The 24766-nt window shown below is 31.0% G+C and overlaps 1 protein-coding gene across 1 annotated transcript in view; it reads left to right on the top strand.

Moving 5' to 3' along the window:
• The first annotated feature begins 3552 nt into the window (after window positions 1-3552).
• Window positions 3553-24766, top strand: part of LOC111001543 — a 64068-nt gene continuing 42854 nt past the window's right edge. Inside the window, exon 1 of the mRNA XM_045629279.1 lies at window positions 3553-3700. Within this exon, the coding sequence (XP_045485235.1) occupies window positions 3637-3700 (64 nt within the window). The 5' untranslated portion in view covers window positions 3553-3636. The remainder of the gene's footprint in view (window positions 3701-24766) is intronic.

Raw genomic sequence — 24766 nt, 5'->3', positions numbered from 1 at the left:
TGCCAGAGTTATGATCTATAACCAGAAAAGGCAAAGGTTTTTCAAATATAGTAAGTATCGAAATAAATTTAGTAAATCATTGCATGTAATGAGAAAATTCTGATAATTTTTAGCTTATAATGATTAACGATACTCCAGTCGCTTTTACTGCATTGCCTCGGCCTCAGAGTACTGAGTAATATTTAGTTCATTACTGAACCAGCAATAGTTTTTCATACCAGCAAGGTCGGAAGTTCAAGTAAAATACGGAACGAAGTATATTATTAAAGACGTTATCCTCACATCTTTTGAGGCACACAGTTGAAAGAGTTCCGAAATAATGTACTACCAGCAAAGTTTACCAAGGGTTATTTTCTTTGAAGTATTTTTTATCGCTAACTCATAAGATACGCTCTTTTGCGATGTTTTTGAAGACCAAAATTAAATTTATTAATATTTATTTTGCAAAGTACGTCGCGGTCTCTTTGAAGCATTTTATATTGATTTGAATTATGTTTTAGGAAGTTTTTATGCTTTTGTTGATGTTATTACTGTATGGAAATCCAGCTCTGAGTAGCACATGTTGCGGATATAACTTAGGTTTTGACTTGGGCGGCTATCCGTGGTAGACACAGCAGTCAAGAAAAAGAGAGTATTCAAGTTGTAGTTTATAAATATTGTTACTATAGTATATAAATTATTGTAACTCATTTAATAGTAGGCGTAATTTGATAGATTGTGTTAGTATAAGAAAATATGTGTACATTAAGTTACTTGTTCCGATCTTCTCAAACTCTTACCATTCAATGTTCCTTGCAGATCTCTTCCTCTTTCTTCTTTATGATATCTACTAGTATATTTGGCGTTGTCCTGATTTATATTTTTTGTATTGTATTGTCTACTTAGCAAACAAAATGCTGTCTAATTTTGCTTTGTATATTATTTTTATCACTGGAACTATTTGTGGATATTTATTTTTTGTTTTTATTTATTTTATAAAGAAATCTAACTTATATACCTTTTTTGTTTCCTAAGTAAATAAATATAACAGAATTACAAATGATGTGACGTCGTTGCGGAGATAGGGGTGGTCTCTCTTCATCGCATTTAGTGTTTAGAGGAGTTATTTAGACTAATAAATGCATTTAAGATCCGTCATCGGACGTGAATATAAAACACAAAATACCATCCGTATCACCTCGACGTCCATCGTTCTACGACTGAGCGTTTCTAAAGACAAGTTTTGTTGCGTCCCACCACTATATGGAATCAGCTGCCCATTGAAGTATTTCCAAACCATTTCAAATTGGGGTCCCCCAAAAAAAGAGCGTACCAATTCTTAAAAGGCTGACAGGGCGTATGCGAGTCTTTTGGCTGTGTGTGTCTATGGGCGGCGGTATTACGTAACATTAGATGAGACACCTGCCCGTTTGCCTTGTGTAACATAAAAAAAAATCTAAAAATAATTGGTTTCCAATTCATTAATAAGAGCACCACTATCAGTGTTCAAAAGCACAATTTGGGCGTTGCAATGTCAGTTGATGAATTTTATTGCGTAGTTACCACTTACTATTCTACTACAAACAAGTGAAATATTTATGGGCACCAAATTTACTATAGACTTTTTAAATTAAAAAAAAATACTTGTTTTAATTTTTTTATTAATCTTTTACGCATCGATAGAAGGCTAGAAGTCATTAAATTATTAGTGAATTTAGAATCCTTAACTGTATGTTTATAGGTGTAATTGTGTATACGAAAAAAATATTTTTGATTTCATCTGTATTTTACCCTCGATGATTCTTTTCCGACACGGTATCGGTAATCATTTCCTGTGTGTCATAAACATTCTATTGTGTTTATTATTTACATGATTAATTTCACAATTAATCTAAATCAATTAACATAATTATTTTTCAATATAAAAGGTTGTATGTATCTTAATCCTCAAATACCAGGATATAAAACTGTTTTGATAAAATATTTAAAGAATGAATAGTCAAATAACTCCCTCGTATATCCTACTAAATCCTAATAGTGATTTCTATCGACGTTATATCTCCAATCTATAAGGGCAGTGTATTCAAAGTTGAGGGTAAAAATCCTTTGACCCAACACTTTGATGTTAGCCTTTGGGACCGAATGCTTATAATTGGACCCTTCAAAGACCAATTCAAAAATATTTATATTAGAAAACCGTTTATTGTTAAAGTTATTAGTGCAAATGTTTGCAATACAACTTTGTGATATTTCAATGCAAAGTCAAGGAATGAAAGATACTTTTATTGTTATAATTCAAATAATAATTAAAGTCAACTTATTATTACGTATATTTTTAAACACCTGCCAGGCGTATTGGTCTCCTTAAGAATTAATTAATAATATTTTCGCAAACAGAAAACTATACAATAGCCTTATAATTTAAACAATGTTTAGTTTACTGCAGGTGTAGGTGTATTTTTATAGAGAAAAAAGGTTTTTCTTGTAAAACAAAAATATTAATTATTTAATATTAAAAACATTGAGAATTTAAAATTCAAAGGTATATTTAAGATGGAGTTGGAGATGGTATTAAAGTTGAAAATATTTTGGTCTCACTTATCTGTTATGCATTATACTTTTTTTGTCTTAACGTCAGTATCGTTTTAATGTACGTTAGTTAATAAACATACAGTTATTATTAGACATACATTATAATTATATAGACTATGCAGCAAGATCATATTAAATTAAACTTTAAGCGTGACAAAATAATTAAATTAAGTTCTCCGCAACTGTAAATCCGTTTGACATAACAGTAAAACAATTAATTCTTAACTACATCTGTCGCGTTTCAAACCACCTGTGTCTGCGATAAAAGTACTATTTGTACAATATTTAGTTAACTTTAACCAAATGCTATAGAATTTTTATTCAAATGGAATATAGGAAAATATTTTACATTCAATAAAATATAAAATTTAAACAACGTTTTAAAAAACTTCTATTTATTAACTAGAATATAATTTGATGTATTTTTTAATGAATAAACATATTGATGTATATTCATAATTCAATTAAAAATATTTTGTACAATTGCATTTTTTTATTATTTTGACTTCGAAGCTGATTCATAGATTTCAAATCTTTCGAAAATGTTTAAAATTACTGTTTAATTTTACTTCTTTATTTTTTAAAGCGAAACAGTTCGCTCAAGGAATATCTATAAAACCACGATGAATAAAAGTTAACAATGTAGCGACAATATTCCTAAATCAAACATAAATGATGATCTCGCTTCTTGAGGAAAACAGACGAAAAATCGTAAAAATATATGGCCTTTTCATGTACTAGCTACTTAAACTCATAGTTCCCAATTCAAAATAAACATTTGCTTTAACAACAAAACATGCGACTATAATAATAATTATATTAATTTATTATATAAATTGGTTGCATGGACAAAAAAAATAAAAATAACAATTTTGTTTAATAACAATCAATCCTAATAACATGTGAAATCACCGAAAATAACATTTAAAGAATCAATAACATATTTTGTAGTACGGTAGCCAGCTCAGTCGGTCTGCCGCGTTCGTAGAGTGCGGGCGTAGCGAACAGCTACGCTTCGGTACATATCGTTACGAAATGCTACGGGTGTTATTATAAGTGAACAAAATGATTTGTGCGTGCATTTTCGCGTTACTGTTTGGAACTGTTATTGGGAACCCGGCTAAAATTGGTATGTACTTAATTTTGTGAACAAAGAAGGCGTTGCGTGGTGTTCGGGATTTTGAGCATTAATAAAAAAAACTATGATTTATAGCGTTTAACTTAGTTGTTGGAACCATAAACGCTTGTGTATTACTTTGTTTGATTTATGTTTAAACTAGCTATTAAAATTGTGGTTTGCGGTATTTAGATTTATGATGAGCTTACATTTATGTGTTTAAAATTTACTTTGTATACAGAATTATAATTCAATACGGCAATTGCGGTTTCAAATACCAGTTTTGTTTATAAAACTATTTTTTTAACTCTATTCTTCTTCTTCAAGTGCCACTCCATTACTGGAGGTTGGCCGTCAGTTCTCTGAACCGCGTCTTAACTCTATACCATTTTTTAAATAATTTCTTTGTTAGTATATAGAGTGAATTCAATTATTGAGTATTTATTTATTAGTTATTGATATTTTTTTAATAATAGTTTTTTATCTCCAAAAAAAATTAAAAAAAAATACCTATTACAATCCCGAAGAATAAACCGAAACTAAAGAAAATATAATATTCAGATAATTAACAAAATGTTAGAATACATCAAACTAAAGTTTGTTGTGTAATATATTTTTCTAGGTAACAAATCATATTTGATATCAAGTATCATATAATTGATAACAATATTAATTAGCTCAATACAAACAATTCACTATTTATAATTTGTCTTGTGATTGCTATTTGTAATATAGTTAGATCAGATATAATAATGATGTACTAATACTATCGAAGCTAAGTACTTAGCTAAAAACCTTTAAAGGTTCAATTCTACGATTAACAGTAATCCGAGTTGGTTGAGGAAAGTGAGGCAGCATTTACAACACAAGGCTAATCTCAAAATCTTAAGAAAAGCAATCTAAAGATCAACGAGATCACAAGATTCAGAAATATATTGACGTGTTGCCATATTTAGAGAGGACGGGATTTCACATATATGAAATGAATTTTTGAGTTTCATATACATCTTTTTTTTAAACTTTTTTTATTAAAATGCCCCAAAGTTTCTACTTAAAACATATTTCTGTTTCTAGAAATAAATCAATTGAATAGAAAATAACTCACACTACAAAACATTATTTAAATATGTACAAAACATTTTACAAATTTGTTTTAATATGTTATCGAGTAGATATGTCAATAAGACAGCTTCGACTGTGATAAGCAATATTCGAGCACGCATAATTGTTCATATTGTGTCATAGGTTCATTTTCCCTATTACAAAAATACATACGTGAAAAAATTGTTCACATTAAAGAGTTGGATAATGAAGAAAATAGACCTTATATATATCGACGATAAAAACACTGAACAGAGGCCAAACATGAAGAAAGGCCATGTATGAAAGAGTCGAAAAATACATTTAACGGCATAAATCGGAGGTTGCCTATAACCAAAATGGAGTGCCAACCCTACACTAAAGACACAACCAAACCCCAAAATTTATTTAATGCGGTCTTAATTCAATGAAATATAGCTAAATTAAGTTTGTTTGCGGTTTTTTGTGTGAAGATGTTCAAATAAAACACTTTTTGAAGCCGGGTAACAACTGACTTGCTTACAAAAACTAACTTGACGTATCTAGGGGTTTCACAAATCTAATGACACTTTTGTTATTTGACATTATCGGATAAGAGAATGTTAAAAAGCTATTTATGGGAGTGGTAAAAACTAAAGTCTCAAGTGTACGATGATTGTTCACAGGTGGTTTACATAAATACTTCATTAAATATTTTTATAAAACTCAATTAAAAGTAGGTTACATTACTTATAAATAATCTGTGCTTATGCTGTAACTATTTTATTTTCATAAGATTTGAAATATATAAAGGCCTAATAAAAATATTAAGTTTCGACGAATTTTACAGAAGATAACAATCAATAGATTCACAAACAGTGTTTCAACTTGGATGTCACATATGTGGAGGCACTGATGTCACATATGTCTGAAATATAATAGTAGTTTCGTAGATTAAATTGAGAAAGCCACATCATTAAATTTGATTCAGCATTAGCCATATAGACTTCTGTCCATAATTTATACGCTTTACGATAAAAATATTTTAAATATAGAATTTGTGACAGAAGATTTAGCGTCACCAAATACGACATACGATTTATAAGTATAAAAATGAGGTCAAATAAAGTCTACGTATATCAAGTCAAAGATAGGACCGGTTATAATCTGTGTTATTCAAGTCACGCGTGCCTCGGGGCGCGTGAAAAACACAACGTGACGTAAAAAACGAGCCAAGATTTGTTTCAGTTACGAGCTTGTGACAAATAGAGAGCTTTCTGTCGGGGACGCTTAAGTGGAAATCGAGATAATGTCACACTATTTATATTCTTTGTCATTTGTCAATATATATACGTTTATTATGTGTTAAACTCATATTTGGAATCACTACAGATTTCCAGATAATAATTTTCATAACTCAAATGTAGTGTCAAACATTATTTGATTAACGTGTAGATTAATTAAATGCTGAAAGTTTCAGTCAAAATAATATTGAAATTCCTACTCGGTTAAATGGAAAACTTTTAAAGACAAATAATAATAATTGTTCAAATAACTTGAAAGCATATTTAATTAAGGCTAATACCCAAAATTTATAGTAATTTAGTATAAAACATACAATTTACATTCAATGTTTGCATTTCAACTGCAAACAGCAGTCAATGTTTGGTTTTCAAACATATTAAACTATACTTGATTCATTATTAAATCGTTACAAGTTTGTATTCATCATTTTTTAGTTATAAAAAACTTTCTATATTAGTATAAAATTGTCACTATAATGCACTTAAAACTTATGTGGTTAATAATCACACTGTAATAGGCTGATATAACAAGTAACATATCTTATGCATCAAAGGATTTTAAAATATATGAATTTCTACGTGACTAAAATTTTATAAATAAAATAAATCAGTGGCGCTCCAATCTCTATAGGTTTTGGCCTCAGATTTTTGAATCTGTTTCATGATCATTTTTAATTCAAATAGGCAAGTAGGTGATCCGGTTTTTGGATCTAAGACATGTTGGTTTCCTCAAGATGTTTTGATTCACCGTTTGAGCGAATGTTAAATGCGCACATAGAAAGAAAATCCATTGGTACAGCGCCGGGGATTGAACCCACGACCTCAGGTATGAGAGTTGCACGCTGAAGCCATTAGGCCAATTATATATGACAATTAAATTCACGCTAAATACAAAACAAATGAATCCCGATGCTCAGCAAAACGATTTGTCACGGCACGCCGCGCCGGCGCCGGCACAAATGCGCTCCAGAGACAATTTGCGCTTTACTTGACAGCTATTTAACTATCACGATGGTGTAATTTAACTGTCTACTGTAACAAAGGTTTGCATCATTTACGTATTTCCAGTGAAGCTAGCACAATATGTAAGTACCTTTTACGAAACACTACTTATCACTGGTGATTTTTAAATCATTCATTACTTAATTTTAATAAAGAATTTACCTACGACAGTGACTGGTCCCAATTTATGCAAAATAATGTTTAAGAAACGTAATTGAAAATATGAAAAGATAACTTAAAGTTAAACGATTGATCGTAAAAGGCTTGAAATGATTTTTTCAATAGATTTATACGGTCCTTGTTTGTTTATTAACTGAATATACAAAACTATCCGACCGGAAACGACGGTATATTTCCATCACAAACCGATAGCCATTTCAAAGCTTGGCCTCACAAACTTTGGTTGAATAGCCATTCAGGTTATTCAATGAAATACAAAATTTTATATCACATACTATATACATGGATACGTTGTTAATCCTGGGTGTATTGAATTAGATACTGACAAAAAAAATCTGCACAGAACACTAATCTACATAACTATAAAAATATTGAACTTATATGAAGTTTGTTTTAACATTATTGCACGTGTTGTATTTTTAACTTAGCCCTGAATAATGTTATTTTATAGATTTACGAGTATTATGAAATTTAATAGTCGTGTGTATATTTTGAAAGTTTCTTAAACTAATGTATGGTTTTAGTTCGTAACTGTACCAATTGTACTTATATATTTTAAACGTAATACATACAGTTTTATCTCGTTGATAGAACAAGGCAAAATCATAAAATAAACAGATAATATACAAAACAAAGTCTCAAAGTAAACTCAATTTATCTATCCTCATCGTGAAACGTCAATATTAAAAGCCATCAAACAAAGAAAAATACAAAGTAATTCAATATCCACACAATATTCCATTTGTATGAGTTCTTAAGGTATCAGAATATTAATTTCAGATTCAATAATCAACTCTATATCGCGAACATAAGGGTTAGAATTCCATGTATGCGACTCTAAACTAAATCGACTCCGACAGACCAATCCTACCACTTAAAATGTCCCCTTTTGGGGTGGTTTTTTAGATAACAGTGATAACGAAGTGCCGAAATGTAAAATTGTCTCCGAAGTGGTGGTTTTATATGACACTTTTTACTGTCGTGTAAAATATAAAACAAAGACTAGTTTTTCATCTACCGTTTATAAAAAAACACATTTTGAAGTGAAACTTCGCATAAGGGTAATTTTTTAAGGATGAAACACATTAATAATATTAGCGTCACGAAGATGAGCAGCGTTTTTGTCGAAAAAAAGGGCAAAGCAATTCAGATCGATTAAGAGAGAGAGAGAGAAAGGGATATCGAGAAAAAATATACTATTGTCTAGTACAGTAAATGCAGATTTTTTATTTATTTATATAATCATTAGCACGTTTACATAGTGTAAACAGTGAGAATTATAGATATACAAATACATGGAGTGATCATAAACTGGTACATGATGATCAATTGGGGCTTTTAACTTAGTTATAATTAATTTTCAAAGAAGTTTCACTTCTGACATGTGTACTTTGTATTAACGCATTTTTTTTAAATATGACATGGTTACATGTCGAGAGAGTAACTATTTCATATTCTCGGAGTAGACATGTTTGTTGTTATATTTATGCATGAAAATGATAATTAATCTCTGACTTATCATTACTGTAAAGATAAATTAGATGCATTATTCTCTAAACCAAACTCTAGTATATTATGATACATTCTATCATTATCATAAAATTGATTTCCATATAAAACTTTGATGGTCCGGAAGCTCTGGGGAATTGGGCAAGGTCCTGTATATTTATAGTATCCAAGAAATTCTGGTGATATGCATTAAAACTAAACCAATGCTCATAAGACCAGTATCTGGTATTTATATTACTATAGTGAAGAGAATATCTGATATTAAATTGTCTTCATTATTTCCTATTATTAATTTGGCACTATTCCAATATGTTAAAGAAACGGAAGCCAAAATCATAGGAAGAATATAGATTCTTCCTAGTAATGTTAAAAAGAGGAATAAGATATAAGATAGTAACCAAATTTCTTTCACCATCCAACCATTTTTTTTAAATGCCATGCGGACTCGGAAACACCGCTACGTTATAAAATATTAATGCCAGCCTATTTATTTAATCAATTTTTATTAATATTTTCCGTAATTAATTTCAGCTTTCGAGAGCGCAAAATCTTTTTACAAATTTAACAAGCTGAAAAATGCAACAGAGTTATTAAACTAATTAATTCAATTAGGTTACCGGCTGTGTACTTGGTAAATTTAATGATATGCGCATGATTTTATATTATACGATGGTTTTTTATAAACAGCATTTTTTTTAGTTTACACCTTATTAAAATAAATAACAACTTTTTTTTCACTATGGAAGCTATATTAGCCACTGTATTTTTGATTTTTTATAAAAAAATAAACAAAGCAATTCGACTTATACTAGCACTTAACGAGATTCCTAGGTCAAATGCTCTGATAAATATGTGATAACCCTTTCGTAAAAAATGACAGATGAAATTGAAAAGTTAATGTATAGCTAAAATATATATTTTTATATTTAAATTAAATTTACTTCAAGTTAGCCACTTACCAGTAAGGTGTTAGCAAACTACTAGCAAAACTGCTGGTTAAAACATTAATATACATAGGAAAATCCAGCAGCCTGTCTCAGTATAACGGTGCAAAATTGAAAAGACGCTTCCGACTTATCAATTTACCTAACGAAGTGCCCGCCCTAATTCGACAGGGTTGGCACTCCGCCAAAACTGTAGCTTAGCTTTCAAATTATAAGTCGACCTACTTTGCGAATTTACTGATATTGTAGGTGAGCTATGAAAGTTCAAGAATAAAACTAAATTGTTATGACTGTATTCAGAAGTATTCATGATGGCGTGTCATTTAAGTCGAATTACTATAATAGCTTAAAATAAGTTATTTAACTGATGACCTTGACTGGTTGGTTTTAAATGCTTTTATTCAAGGTTTATTAAGCAACTAAAGATTTAAGGCGAAAATACCAACAGTTAGAGTCAAAATTATTTATTATTATTATTATTATCAAAATTATTATTTATATTACTAAATACTAATGTCGTTAGTGAGATTGTACTGAAAAAAAATTGTTCGTGGTACATGTATACACAAAAACATACTTATTTTTGTAATGTCCCAACCAAAATTACGTGGAGTCCACTTGTATTGAAAAAAAAAAACATACAATTTAAAGACATTTCATAGCGAAATAAATAGCATTGTTATTGGAGGTCTTAACACACGATGGCGTCCATTAATACATACACATACATTTACATAAATTCCTGTTATATATACCTTCACAAAATTGCAAAGATCTAATAATATTAAAAATCATTTATCGAGCGAGCAACACCGCCCAAGCTTGTTTAATATAATGAAGAACATTTGAAGTAATACACTTTATATCCAGACAATAATTATGCGTCCACTTTCCTTGTTTATTTTCAGTTGCTATGCGGAAAATTTATAAATGATAAATTTCCGTGGCAAAGATGTTTCGTGAATTATGAGAGTTATTTATTTAATTGTACAGTGTGGTTTAAAATATTTGTTGCTTATTATATTGTGGAAGTAGGAGGAGGTACTGAGCGTTTTTTAAGCCAGTTTTTGCCGCGCACCACCACTTTGTGGAACGCCACTGAAATACTTCAGAATTTCCGAAGCCATTTCGACTTAGGGTCCTTCAAGAAAAGAGCGTACCAATTCTTAAAAGGCCGGCAACGCGAGCCCTCTGGCATTGAGAGTGTCCATGGGCGGCGGTATCACTCAACATCAGGTGAGCCTCCTGCCCGTTTGCCCTGTTCTATAAAAAAATCTTTTTAAATTAACCTGTTTAGATCAAATGTATATTTTTATTACCAGCGCATTGACCTACAGACCGTGATCATGACGGATATAAAGCACATAGATTTTTTTTAATACTCAAAAAATTGTGATAAAATTTTTCATCCCGTAAAACTGTATTTCCCCTAACTATCAAAGAAGCCGTAAGGTGTGAAGTCAGCAAACGCAAAACTAGGTCGCGAATTGTAAAGCGTACTGTAGTTGCTACTTGCCATGTACTTTCAAACAGAAACAGTTATTTTTAACTTTGCATAGAACAAACAACGCTGGTATTATTTGTACGAAGGTAATTGGAACTTTTTGATGAAAACATTTCCGTAAAATGCGTATTTATGTAAGCAATTAATATTCGAACATTACCATGTGTTGTTATTACTTTAAATTAATTAAAAAACTTTTCTGTCCATAGTCATTATTTCTAATAGGTGATAAGAAGTAGACGACCAGTCCTCTCTGCGAGGTTAATACAGTAGAAAATTCGGACCTATGTTCTCAGAGAGAATCGCACGCTTAATCCACAAGGCCACCACGATAATATACTGTTTTTTTAAATATTCCCATTATATTAGTAACTTCAATCATAAAAATCCACCTATACATTATTTATGAGTATTTTTAATAATAATCAGTGGCACTACAACCTCTTGGTCTTGGCCTGAAATTTCGGTATCTGTTTCATGATCATTTTTTTAAATCTGATAGGCAAGTAGGTGATCACATTCCAGTGCCTGACAGACGTCGTCGACTTTTTGGGTCTAAGAAATGTCGGTTTTCTCACGATGTTTTCCTTTACCGTTCGAGCAAATGTTAAATGTGCACATAGAAAGAAAGTCTATTGGTGCACAGCCGGGGATCGAACCTACGACCCCAGGTATGAGAGTCGCACGCTCAAGCCACTAGGCCAACACTGCTCAAATTAAATTTATGAGTATTTACCGTTTGTCTTTTTTAGGAATACTTACAATATCATGAATACCAGTTGTCTTGAGGCATCCTACTTAGGTGGCACAGAGGTACCAATACTCTGAAATAACTTACTGGAAAGCCTATTAACAGTGTCTCTGGGTGGCGATGTCAGTGGGTACACGTATTACGATCAGTGTGTACGTAAAACTTATACGTAAATTTATTAAACAAAGATTTAAAATTTAAACAACTTATGAAAGGCTCGACAGATTGTTATGAACTTATATGTGCTTATTTAAAATACTAACCCGAAACGCAAAACTTTTAATTAAAATATACGCTGTGCCGTGAAGTTTCACCATTATACTTAGTTGTATAAATTTAATCTAGCAAAAAGTACTTCATTTGTGAAAATAATATTACTTGCAATTGATATTCGCGAGAGAACAGGCAAGCTATTAAATTATTTAAGATATTTGGGGTGATGGGACTAAAAAGACTGAAGAAATAAAGAAGAAGAGGAGAAGACTTGGATCAACGTGACAGTAGAAGGAGAAGAAGAAGAATAGGTATTCGTCCTCTGCACCAGGAAAAACAATCGTAGAGTTTGTGTTGTTTAAAGTGGTTTGTTTCGTGAAAAATGAGGACGTGCACGCAGTGGACGCCTCAAAGAGGCTGTTGCTAACGAATACATCAAAACAACCCAAAACATAGTTGTAGATACACGGAAAGTGATGTTGATTAAGATTATTGAAGCTATTTATAATTTATGATATGATGATTATGATTAATATAGCAAGCTAGATAGATACTCTAAAGATACTAAAGGGACGTGATGGACATATCCTAGATGAATATGTGCGCGAGCTTCCAATCGATCAAAAAACAAAGAATTGATGATTTTGACTTATGTATAAAGTGTGATCAATCATAATAAATAGTTTTGGAAAGATTTGGCCTCTAGCGACTTTTCCTGTTGTCAGACTTCAAGAGAATAATGCATTTTGCGCTCATAAATAAGTAATCACCAAAACTGAAGAGTAATTTAAGGCTATAGACAGATCGTACTATGAAAATGGTATCTAAAAATTGTATGACTATGTTGAAAAAATCGATCTAAATCGGTCCAAATGTTTAGAAGGAGTTTAACTACAAATACACGCACGGATACTATAAAAATGTAGAATTATAATATACATTAAATTCAAATTGTTAAATTGTATGTATTAATAATAGTTAAAGAATAAATGAGCTTTTCTATTTCTATTATCTGAAATTGACAGGTATATATTTCACAAGATGTTCAAATGTCACTTTAACATTGAATTTTAATATCTGAAGGTGCACCTTCAGATATTAAAATTCAAAGATAAGCTGCAGCTTATCTTAATATATATATTTCTTGTGTGCGTGTGTATGTGACTGAACTCCTCCTAAACGACTGGACCAATTTTGATGAAATTTTTTGTGTGTGTTCATGGAGATTCGAGAATGGTTTAGATTCAGAATTTTGTCCGCTGGACAATGTTTTTTTTAATTAATTAGTAGTTGTTGATTTTGGAATGTTTTACATTGGATCCGACAGACGGCGCTACCATCGCACTGTCAAATTTTAAATAATATTCGAATTTTAATTTTAGTCTGTCCCGAAATTTAAAAAAAGTTTTGTTATCATTGTGTTATATCGTGTGTGACCATGTGCTGGATCGTCAGTCATAACATTTGAATAATAATTTTCATCAAAATGGCTTATTAAAAATTGAAATTTTGAAATTAAAGACGTGTAGACAGGACAACGTCTGTCGGATCCGCTAGTATGTGTATAAATAAATACAACAAGACTAGTGTCTTTTTTATATAAATAAATACCCTAAATACTTTCTTATTTAAGATGTTGATTTAGAACAATAAGTTATATTTGAATATTGCTTTGTCTTATTTATTTCTCACCTCAAAGTGGCGAAGACTCCTTCAAGCCCTTTTAGTCGTGAGCCTGCCCGTTAGCAATAAGATAATCCCTTCAACTTCTGATCCTATCCGTAGTGCTTCGGGGCTTTGCTGTCTGTCTCTTGGTGCAGACATGCCGTACTTATTTATGTACATTTAAAAAATCTGTGGCGCTACAACCTTTTTATGTCTGGGCCTCAGATTGCTGTATCCGTTTCATGATAGAAAATGAAATGAAAAAATGCCCACTGTAGTATTTCCGAACCAATTCGACTTAGGATCCTTCAAGAAGAGAGCGTACCAATTCATAAACAGCTAGCTCTTGCGAGCCCTCTGGCATTGAGAGTGTCCATGGGCGGCGGTATCACTTAACATTAGGTGAGCCTCCTGCCCGTTTGCCCCCAGTTCTTTAAAAAAATATTAATCATTTGTTAATCTGTAGGCACACCTTCAAGTTCTTACCCTCGCTTGTCACCATCGCACAGCACAGTCAAATTATGTACCACATAGTTAAATGTATTGAATAATTTTAGTAACAAACTTGTGAACTTTTTTTTGTATATATTTGTTACTATATATAAATTATGTTAGATTTATTATAACGAAATAAATAAATAGGCAACACCGTCTCATTTATTTAGTTATGCAGTGCAGCTTGGATACACTACGTATGCTATACAGACATTCCTGACATTTATTACATATACATATTAAATACACATTTCACAGTCCACTGGCTTAGCTTAGACAAGTACTTACAAGTACAAGTAACTTATTTTTATTTATTTGGAAACAAAACAGATACATTTTTGCTTTAAAAGTTAAAAATAAAACAAAATAAACATATTGGATGTACAAAAAGTTTCACTAATAAAAAATATTGTACGGAGCAAAACAAAACATAACATCACTACAAAATATAATATATAAATCTAGACAACGACAGACATTCCTGTATGTATACTAAAGAAGAAAGATACAAGAATTAGGACATTAACAGTTGTTTTAAATTATTTTTACATGAAGCAGTATGTACACAGGAATAAGTCGATATAACTAACTATAACTCTTTAAAGACGTATAACAAAATTCTAATTTACACTACACTTGGTCACATTATTGTTTAAAAATGTCATGTCGCATACGTCGTTTTTTTATGAATAAATGTAAACTTAAACGTACATAATTGTATGTCTAGGGTTTGTTTTGCGTTTCCACAGCATTGTTAGCCGGCACAAAAGTTGCGTGGAGTCGCTCGCGGCACGTCTCATTAAGAACAATGATTGCGTCGCGTCTGTTTTGTTTTTAGGGCTTCTTTGTAGAAGAGAAAGTTTAGGTGAAAAGAATATGGCATGTCTATTGTATGATTTATTATTTTCATACATTTCGCATTTAATTTTAATAATACTTTTTGCTTGTATATTGCCTCCTTTAAATTTACAAGTACATTGTTTTATGCTGACAGTTTCGTCGAAGTTGTATAAAATAATTATGTACTCATATATTAAAAAAAATTGTGTTTGGTAACTGTGATAGCTTATGTTTAAGCATTCGACTTTTAGAGACATTAATTTAATAACTTAACTAAATTCGATACAAGGCATACGGGAGTCACTTTTGTGAATATAACACTTAAACTGCGCTCGATTTTTATATGTGCACAATTAACTTGCGTAAAAGGATATATTGTTGAAAAATTAAAAACATGTATATTAAAAACTTAGGAAGAATGAAGGCCTATTACAAACATAATCTACTAAAAAGTATTTGAGTCACACGATTGGTTTCACCACCACTGAATTTATATATTGTCCTTGATATGTTAAGATATTATTTAAACAACAAAAACTTTAATGTGTAAAGGTTACACAGTTAATGATTACCTAAAAGATAAAAACGCTTGGCAATAGTTTTAATTTTATTGTTATAATTTGTTTTGTTATCACGGATGTGTTGTTAATGTGCGTAATGGTGAAGGAGGTAAATCACAGAACAGATTTTTAATTTATTTTTTACTTATGTAACTTTAATGACCTTGTGCTGTATGACATTTTCCTTTGAGTAATTGAAATGTAGAGGGAGGATAAAAATTGCTGTGTTTCTTGCCCGTTCCTCTCAGAACAAGGCCTTCTGTTAGTTTTGCGAAAGGATGGCGTAGTCTTGCTCTTTCGCGAATTTTGTAAACGTTTTTAATATTTATAAGCATGCCCTTAGACGCATCTAAATTGAATAAACGAATTTTGATTTGATTTGATTTGTAAAAATACAGAACACATCGTTATGTAGACAAAACGAATCGAACAAAACAAGGCAATTAATACATGTAGGCACTAATCAGGGTTTTAAAACACAGTCAAATCTTTATGACTAAATAGGTCTAATTGCACCGGTTTGACAAAAAATTAATGTCTGAGTTCACAAGAGTTGCTTACTATGGCGTTAGTTATAAGATTTAGGTATGTCAATGTTTATTATGTAGGATAATCGGTGCAGGTGTTAATATGTCGTTCTATCGCATTAATAATAACTGTAACGATATAAAATTATGTGGAAAAAAGAAATAAATTTTTCGTTTTACCATAGGTACAAACCGAAAGAGACAAAGTTATACATACGTTTCAAGACAAAATTTATTATTTTAATGATACTAGTGCAGAAACTTGCATAAAATCTACAATACAATAATTTCAATACGATACAATTTTAAAGTCAAATGCCCTAGCGAAACCTGGAGATGAGCCAAATGTCCCATTTTTTTCGCTTACAAAGACTTGTTCTTTTAAGAGGACATCAAGCGTCCTACATGAAGTCTTGTAAGACATGCTTGACATCTGTACCTATTGTTGGGAATTTCAAACTTTGCCATCCTTTAGAAAAAAGTTATGAATTCGTTGAAGAAATACGCTAAACTTCCTCAACAAATATAAATGTGAATTTATTTGAAGTAATTGACAGTTTCATTAAGTAATATGTTGTTAAAACGCGAAATCGTTTAATTAATACAAACATACCTATCATGTCCGAACAGTTTGATGAGATATGTTTAACTTTTAGAGATTTCAGAGTTTGATTCTGTTGATATTCTGTATATAGATTTAATAAATATGATTTATTTTTTTAAAAAAACCTTACAGTTTACGTATGTATATTGCACATTTAATTTTTTTTTAATCTATTCCTATTAAAAGGTTTATATTGAAAACAATAATATTATCAGAGACAACGCGTGTAGGTTTATTTTATAAATATAGATAAGATATAAAGTGTTATATTTTATCTTGTTTATGTTTTTAATTGTATTTTATTTTATTCCTATTTTTAGCATAACTTATGTTTACATATATTGTCGTACATTATATATTAGATATAAGATTTTATAAAATTACCAGTAGATTTCGTAATATGATAGTTAGTACGATTACGATACGTAATGTGATAGATAGTATGATGTTGTAGACTTAATAAATAAATAAATAAATAGGGTGTGGGTAATTCATAGGCTTGATTTAGGGACATTAAATGATAGTGTTTTAAAAATATATTTTGTGAATTATGATTCAATTATGAGTTGAGTTTTTTTTAGCTTGGGCTGCTTCACAAAAACGTTGGAAATAGTATTTTTTTTTATGGAACAGGGGGCCTGCCCGTTTGGCAGGAGGCTCACCTGATGTTAAGTGATACCGCCGCCCATGGCCACTCTCAATGCCAGAGGGCTCGCTAGTTCGTTGTCGGCCTTTTAAGAATTTCTACGCTCTTTTGTTGACCCTAAGGCGAATCGGTTCGGAAATACTTCACCTGTTTCACAAATAATAACAAAAAGTATATTTGACTTCCGAAACATCAAATTTCCGATGAATTTGATATGATTTAGAAGTCCATCCGTATGGTGTACATTAAACGTAGGGATGATTTTCAGGGGTTTTTTTGCTAGGTATCACTTATCCAATATCTTGAAGAATATAATAATAACTAAATAAGTCACAATAAGAATGAATATTTTGCATGGGAGGGCATGCAAAATATTCATTCTATTTAAAATGTTGTATGATATTGTTATGTCACAGTCTAAAAACTCTAATTGAGACATACCTACATGACGCAATATAACATTTCCATACAATTCAAAATAACAAATTGTATGAAGCGTGGGAGCTCACCTGGTGTAAAACGCACTTGTAATCTGTTAGATGGCTTCATTAAAAGGGTCCACTTAGGGGTCATTTCGACCCTGACCCCGAGAACCCACTTAGTGCGAGCTGTAAAATTAAAGTGCGCGATTTTCACAGGCTTCAGAATAAGTGGTTAGTTTATTAAAGTGCTTATTCCAAACCGAGTTTAATATGCTTGAAACTTGGTATAAAATTTTATAAATATTTATAAATACAGGAACTCTATATGGCCATATTAATTAACGCTAAACTGTAGATTACAGCTGTTTTAAAAGCTAACGGCTCTTATAATTATCAGGATATACGATTCTTATTTCATAGACGAAATATTCTGGATGACAGGGAAACCATAAGTTCACAGATAGACGTTTTTTTTTTAAGAAAAAAATACTTTGTTTGAAGAAATTCCTATATTTTTTTAAATTAGCTTCATTACGTCACATAGTCTCATCTAGATCAAATTGAATCATAATTTATGTAGTCATATTGGTAACTATGAACATTTTCTAACGTAATTAAAAAAAAAATACATTTACTACCAGTTCCCAAATCAATGGCGTTGAATGGGCAAGAAGAACTGTCGAGAAAGTATTTTTAGTCGCCCACTTTTAGTGTACAAGGAAATTGTAAGGACCTATATTAATTTTTATAGTCCGTGAAATAAGAATATATTTTTAAAGTACGGGTGACTATAATAATAAAAATAAATAGATAAGAGTGACAAGCGTCACAAAAAACATAAATGATAAAAACGAGATGTCTCCAGGTAAGGTTTGAAATATTCACATATTATGAGTATTTGCGGAAGGAGAAGCGACGTACTTAATATACGATTAAATCTGTTTATGCAGACTTTTTGATTAAAACGTTACTAAATTGTTATACCTACAGTGTTAGAATTACACAGTTTAACGCACACGCGAGTGACCTTTCACCGTGCAAATTATTTAAATATTAAAGATTCATGTTAACAACTTAAAGCTCAGAGCATCCTACAGTTGGTTTAAAACTACACGATTAATACAGTCAGTACTAATCGGATTAGGTAATAAATAATACATGTTCTTACGGGCTAAAAAAATTTTTTTTTTATCTCAACGACACATTTTATAACAGCAAATTTTTGGCTTAGTGATCCCCAAAAACAAGCATTTAATTATAAATGCTACTAAATCCATCTATTAAATCCTCTTTTAATTATTTTTATCATTGTATCTCTTTCTGTCAAATCGAGTTCTACTTTCAGTTAATAATGGAACAGACTTGTGCTGTAACGTGTAATATTTTACACATTACCGGAGTATATATTTATATCTTTCTTCCTCAAATATCAGTTTCTTCTTACGCAGATAGAAAAAAAATATGTACGTTTATTTTGGAACATAGGAACATAATGGTATCACTTATTCCACGTCATTAAATTCGAGCCTGTTGGCATCCCTACTCATCGACAAAGAAGACAGAAGGTGTTGGCCGAGAGAAAAAGCCGGCGAAAAAAACTCTCGGTACTCTTTTTTTTTAAAAAAAAAAGCAGAAAAAAGCAAATCATCAAACAAAGCGAGTCGCGAGCGTAATGTATAATTTGTTCGAGTTTTCGATAAGCTTCGAAGCCTATTTGCGGTCGGGACGTAAACCCAAAGTACACATGAATATTTTAGTTTCCCCACGCACCTTCCAATATAAAACTTTTACAAATAACAATATTATCAACACTTCATGAAAGTAGTAATTCGTTGGGTACCAAAAAGTTTTATACACTAGGGTATTATCAATTTTGCATTTGATTGGGTTATATCAAGATAAACTGCATATAATTTCTAATAACGAAGAGACATAAACATTAAAAATATTTCTTAAAATCTTCTATATATATTCTATATGGACATAAATTAATCAATGAAAGACGGTTCTGCGACATTTCATTGTCTTGTTAAGCTTAGCAAAATCATGGTAATTCTTCGCAGGGAATCAAATGCAAAATAATTAAATAATGCACCATGTTTATAATTTCCACACCTCGCAGGCGGTTAGAGATATTTGTGTTCGAAACGTGTCATTTAGAAAATACTTTATAAGTGAATAAAACTTGAATTAAACCCTATTCTATGGTTGCATTATTTTAGAAACTGCGATCTGAGGAAAATAATCTGGTCACCCACAACACGTTCCTCTGCTCGTTATTCTAACGACTTTAAATAAAATAAAAGAACAAAAGCTTAGTACTTAAAATGTGCAATAAAAGAACACCATATATACAGTGAATCATGAGTTTTGATACACGTGAGTGTGCGTGATATGTGTGACTGTGCATGTGTGACCCGTCTCTATAGACTGTCTCACCTCTAACCACAACAAGTTATAACATATATTACCCGTGTATTTAAGTTAGGAATATTTATTTATTTATTTAACTATAAGTAGTCTAACAGCTTATACATATTATAATACAAAATACTAAGACAAAACAGAAAGCCAAAACAGATAACATAGATAAACAATTTATGTATAAAAAACATAAAACAAGCAAGCGCATTAAAAGACAAATATACATTTAAAAAACAAAAGAATACAATTAAAAAACTGAAATTTGACATTTAAAAGCAACAAATAATACTAAGAATTTAAAACTACTACTTAAAAAAATCAGAGTCTTCCCACTTCTCCAAGTACTTTTTGACATTTTAAAATAAAAAAAAAATTATCAACGTTGGTGAGAAAAACTAAAGCATCTACGTTAATCATACACTCGTATTATTTCCATACATCACAAACAAATTTCAAGACACGAGCAGGTATTACAAATAAAATATTCAGTAATATCACTGCGGCACCGGTAAATCTGTCTATTATTTGTGAAGAAATAGTAGCAAGGAATTTTATTACATCGATTCGTTCACTGTGTTGGCTTTTATTACCTTCTAAATTACAGCTTAACGTCGTGAAAGTACTGTACATGCTATGGTGGAGTAATTGGAAAACGGGCTGATTATGAAATGTTAGATTATATTTTTATATATTGTACATTTTTTAAGTCTTTATCTTGCAAACAGTCAACTCGATTATGAGCAGATGTGTTGAGCGCTGGTAGGTGTTCAGAGCTAAATCTCCAGGCGGAGAGTGGCTGAGAGTTTATTGCCAGTTCTTCTCTTCCGTTCTACGCCCTTGATTGTAGTGTATTTAAATGTAAAATTAAAAGCATTTAATGTATAGTTCTTTTTTGACGTTCATAAATGTACATTATATTATAGGTAACATATATGTAGGCATGAATAAATGATTTTTTAATTGAATTTGAATTTAATTGAATCCATCATCTTAAGCCTATTTATTAGGTCTGGTATGATTAGTTGTGGCAAGGTGGCAAGCTTATTAGGATGCATATCTGGCCTTTTTCTGTATTTCAGATTCAGATTTCTGTCTGATTGTAGATTTTTAAGTAAATATTTGGATATAATTTAAAATTTTGTTAATGATTGGTATATTGAATATTAGAAAATATTTTCGATACACATACCGACATTTTGGCAAATTAATTTCGTTGATTAAAACAAGTTTTATAACATAAGTGAAAATATTTACGACTCTTACTATCCCCTGTTTCCGTTTGGATTAAATGAGTATTGTCAACATTTCTCTAGCAGGTATTCCGATGTGGGTCAAGCCCTGATGATTTCAAATGAGAAGAATAATTATTATGAAACCTATGTTTGTTTTCAAGCAATTTAAGTAGGCCTGTAGTGTAAGTGACAAGTATAGTTCCCGTATTCCCAATGGAGCTTGTAGTAAAAACATTTGTGTTTCTGTTTACTCAATTGTTTATATGGAGAAGTAGGCTATTTCAAATCAAACAATTGAACACTAAGCCCACAATTTAGCTTAAGGCTTAAGGTATAAATTGAAACGTAATTATATTTTTAATGTGATATTTTATCACATAAAATAATATAAAAATTGACTATGATATGGCTCATAATGTATGTAACTTTTAACTTAGATTGTACCACCATATTATTTTTGTACCATACTCATGCAAATAAATGATTATTATTATTATCATTACGAGATAATAATCATCAAGATGAGAGCTAATAGCTTTACAAGTTTTATTTTTTTGCATGTACATTCAAAATCTGTTATAAGGAGATCAAAGGGACTACTCATATTTGGTCGTAAAAACCGATAGTCGTAACAGCCGATGACGTTATTAAGTAAATACATATAATTTAAGAAGCTTTGATTTTGGTCAATATAACCGGTATGTTGTTCTAAACGATGAGGTCATAAACTGTTTTAATTGTGTGGATGTTTGTATGTTGCAACTGTTTTTCAGATTTTGTTATTGGTTCCAAAATCAATAAATTGCCTTTTGTATTGAAATAACTTGTTGATGAAAAATACAGGTATAAGATAACGAAACAGCAAAAGAAATTGTTGTAAAATATAGTTTCCACATCTTTAAACTTTTTTTTTCTTTCCATATAGACTTAAATCAGCATATGTTCATGTTTTTGCGAAGAAAATCAAGTCCGTAGTTGGAGGTTATTCTTCGGTCCGCTTCAAACTTCTCCTGCCCAACTCAAAATTTATAAAGTTTCTAGCGGCTTGAGATGGAATATGAATTTTATTTCGAACTGTTTGTTAGAAAATCTATATCGGTTTAGAATTTCAAGTACGATTACGGTCATTTTATTAACATTCTGAAGATTGAGGAACTAAATATTTTTTTTTTAAATCAAATCAAAAATATCCTTATTCATAGGTAAACATGTACACTTATGAACGTCAAGAAAAACAAATTTAATTAATTGTAAATTTACTTTTACACCAGTTCCCAAGTCAAGGGTGTAGAGCGGGTAAGAAGAACTGGCAAGAAACTTTCCGCCACTCTTTTCAATCGCCAAGTTTTTAATACAAATTAAAAACTTGGCGAAAAAAAGATGATAACACCTGATGTTAAGCGATACCGCCGCCCATGAGGACTCACATTGCCAGGAGGCTCGCATGTGCGTTCCCGATCTTTTAAGAAATGGTACGCTCTTTTCGTGAATGACCCTAGGCCGTAGGTGTTTGGTTCGGAAATAATTCAGTGGGCAGCTGAATTTTTTTTTAATTTTTTGAAGAAACGTTCAGTTGTGGACTTCGAGGAGATACGGATGGTATTTTGCTGATTAAACTCAGCTGCAGGTAATAATCCGAACAACTTATCTGAACACACTCCATGGTAAATGCGGTAGAAGATTCAGAAAGTCTGACAAATTATTGTTGGGGTAGCCAACATTTATGTATCAATGTCAATAATGAATAATCTCTCAATTGTGACCTCAGCCGAAAATTCAATTCACGTCCTTCAGGGTTCATGTAAGAAACACGGTGATATGACCTTATACATTATATAAATGAAGTACAGTATAGAATATAATTTTGTAATATTAATCCAATAGAAAGGTTCAAAGTTGTGACAGCCCTTGTCAAGTACGAGATCAAAGAGCATCATTTATCAAAAACTTAAATTAATATTCGTCAAAATAGATTTAAGGCGACATACAATTATTTTAATTATACTCATGTTATTTTTACCATCACTAAAAATATATTTTTTATAAATTGGCAACACCTAACAATTTAGGACTACATCAAAGTGACATTAATGAACTGGCATGAAGTTAAAACTATTGCCATAAAAAAATTAAGAAAAACGTGATATTTGAATTGGTTTAACAAAGTAAATTGTCACAAATGTCAATAAAATCACTCATACTTATTATTCCGGTTTATCGCCAAAAACGTGGTGCATTTTGTAATAAGAAAGGTTTAGGTTATGAAAAAATTTCGTGATTTGTGATGAAGGAGTATACTCTTTATTAAACGCTCGGTCAGGTTCAGTTATTTTTAAAACCGCGTTATATGATAAAAAATATTAAAATTATAACCCTACGCATAACGAGATAAAGAAAACAAACTATAGTAATAAACATAAAGTTTATTAAAGTTAACCAAAACTCAAACATCTAATTAACTAGTCGACCAACAGTTTGCGTTCAAAAGATTAAGAGCCGAGCAAGAAAACTTTAAAATTAACTATCGAGCCTTAACAGTGTTGAATTATGTAACAACTTTGAAGGAACGAGCTGGTGAACCCAGCACATATAGGTTTCTTGCGATTTTGTTTACGGAACTAGGATTGGACTTCATAAGACCACAACATTCTTATATAAGTTTCAAAACAACTTGCTATTTTATTTAGCTATATAATTCTATCTAATATAGATTGGTAATACATACATATGGTACTACCGTTGATTTAGTGACTTTATTATATATTACTGAAATATTTGCTGACCTAATCGATAGTTTTAAAAGGCTTCGAAATGTCAATACAATATTTGAACCACAGCCTTAAAATCTTTAAGGACAGCAAAGAGTTCATTTTAACACTTTGTTTAGTGGTCGTTCAGATGTTTGGTATACCACATTCTCAAAGTTCAAAGGGGAAATATATTATGGTATAATAATGAAGAATCCTCCAGTAATATTATTTAATTTAAATCAAAAGAAACAACTTATGCGGTCCATTTGTTCGTAAACTGTTGTGTCACAAAAGATTCTAAGGGGTAGATGAAATAACTAAAATTTATATAAAAAGTCCAGCATCCAAAAATAGGCCACAAAGCACCCTGGCGCATGCACTAACCTCAGGTGACCTGCGTACTCGCAACCATACGTGCGAAACAAGCAAGACTTATTTTTGTGCTTG

This window comes from Pieris rapae, chromosome 8 (assembly GCF_905147795.1).
Source record: "Pieris rapae chromosome 8, ilPieRapa1.1, whole genome shotgun sequence".
Classification (NCBI taxonomy): domain Eukaryota; kingdom Metazoa; phylum Arthropoda; class Insecta; order Lepidoptera; family Pieridae; genus Pieris; species Pieris rapae.
Note: the sequence above shows the minus strand (reverse complement) of the source record. Positions and strands in the feature narration are given on the sequence as shown.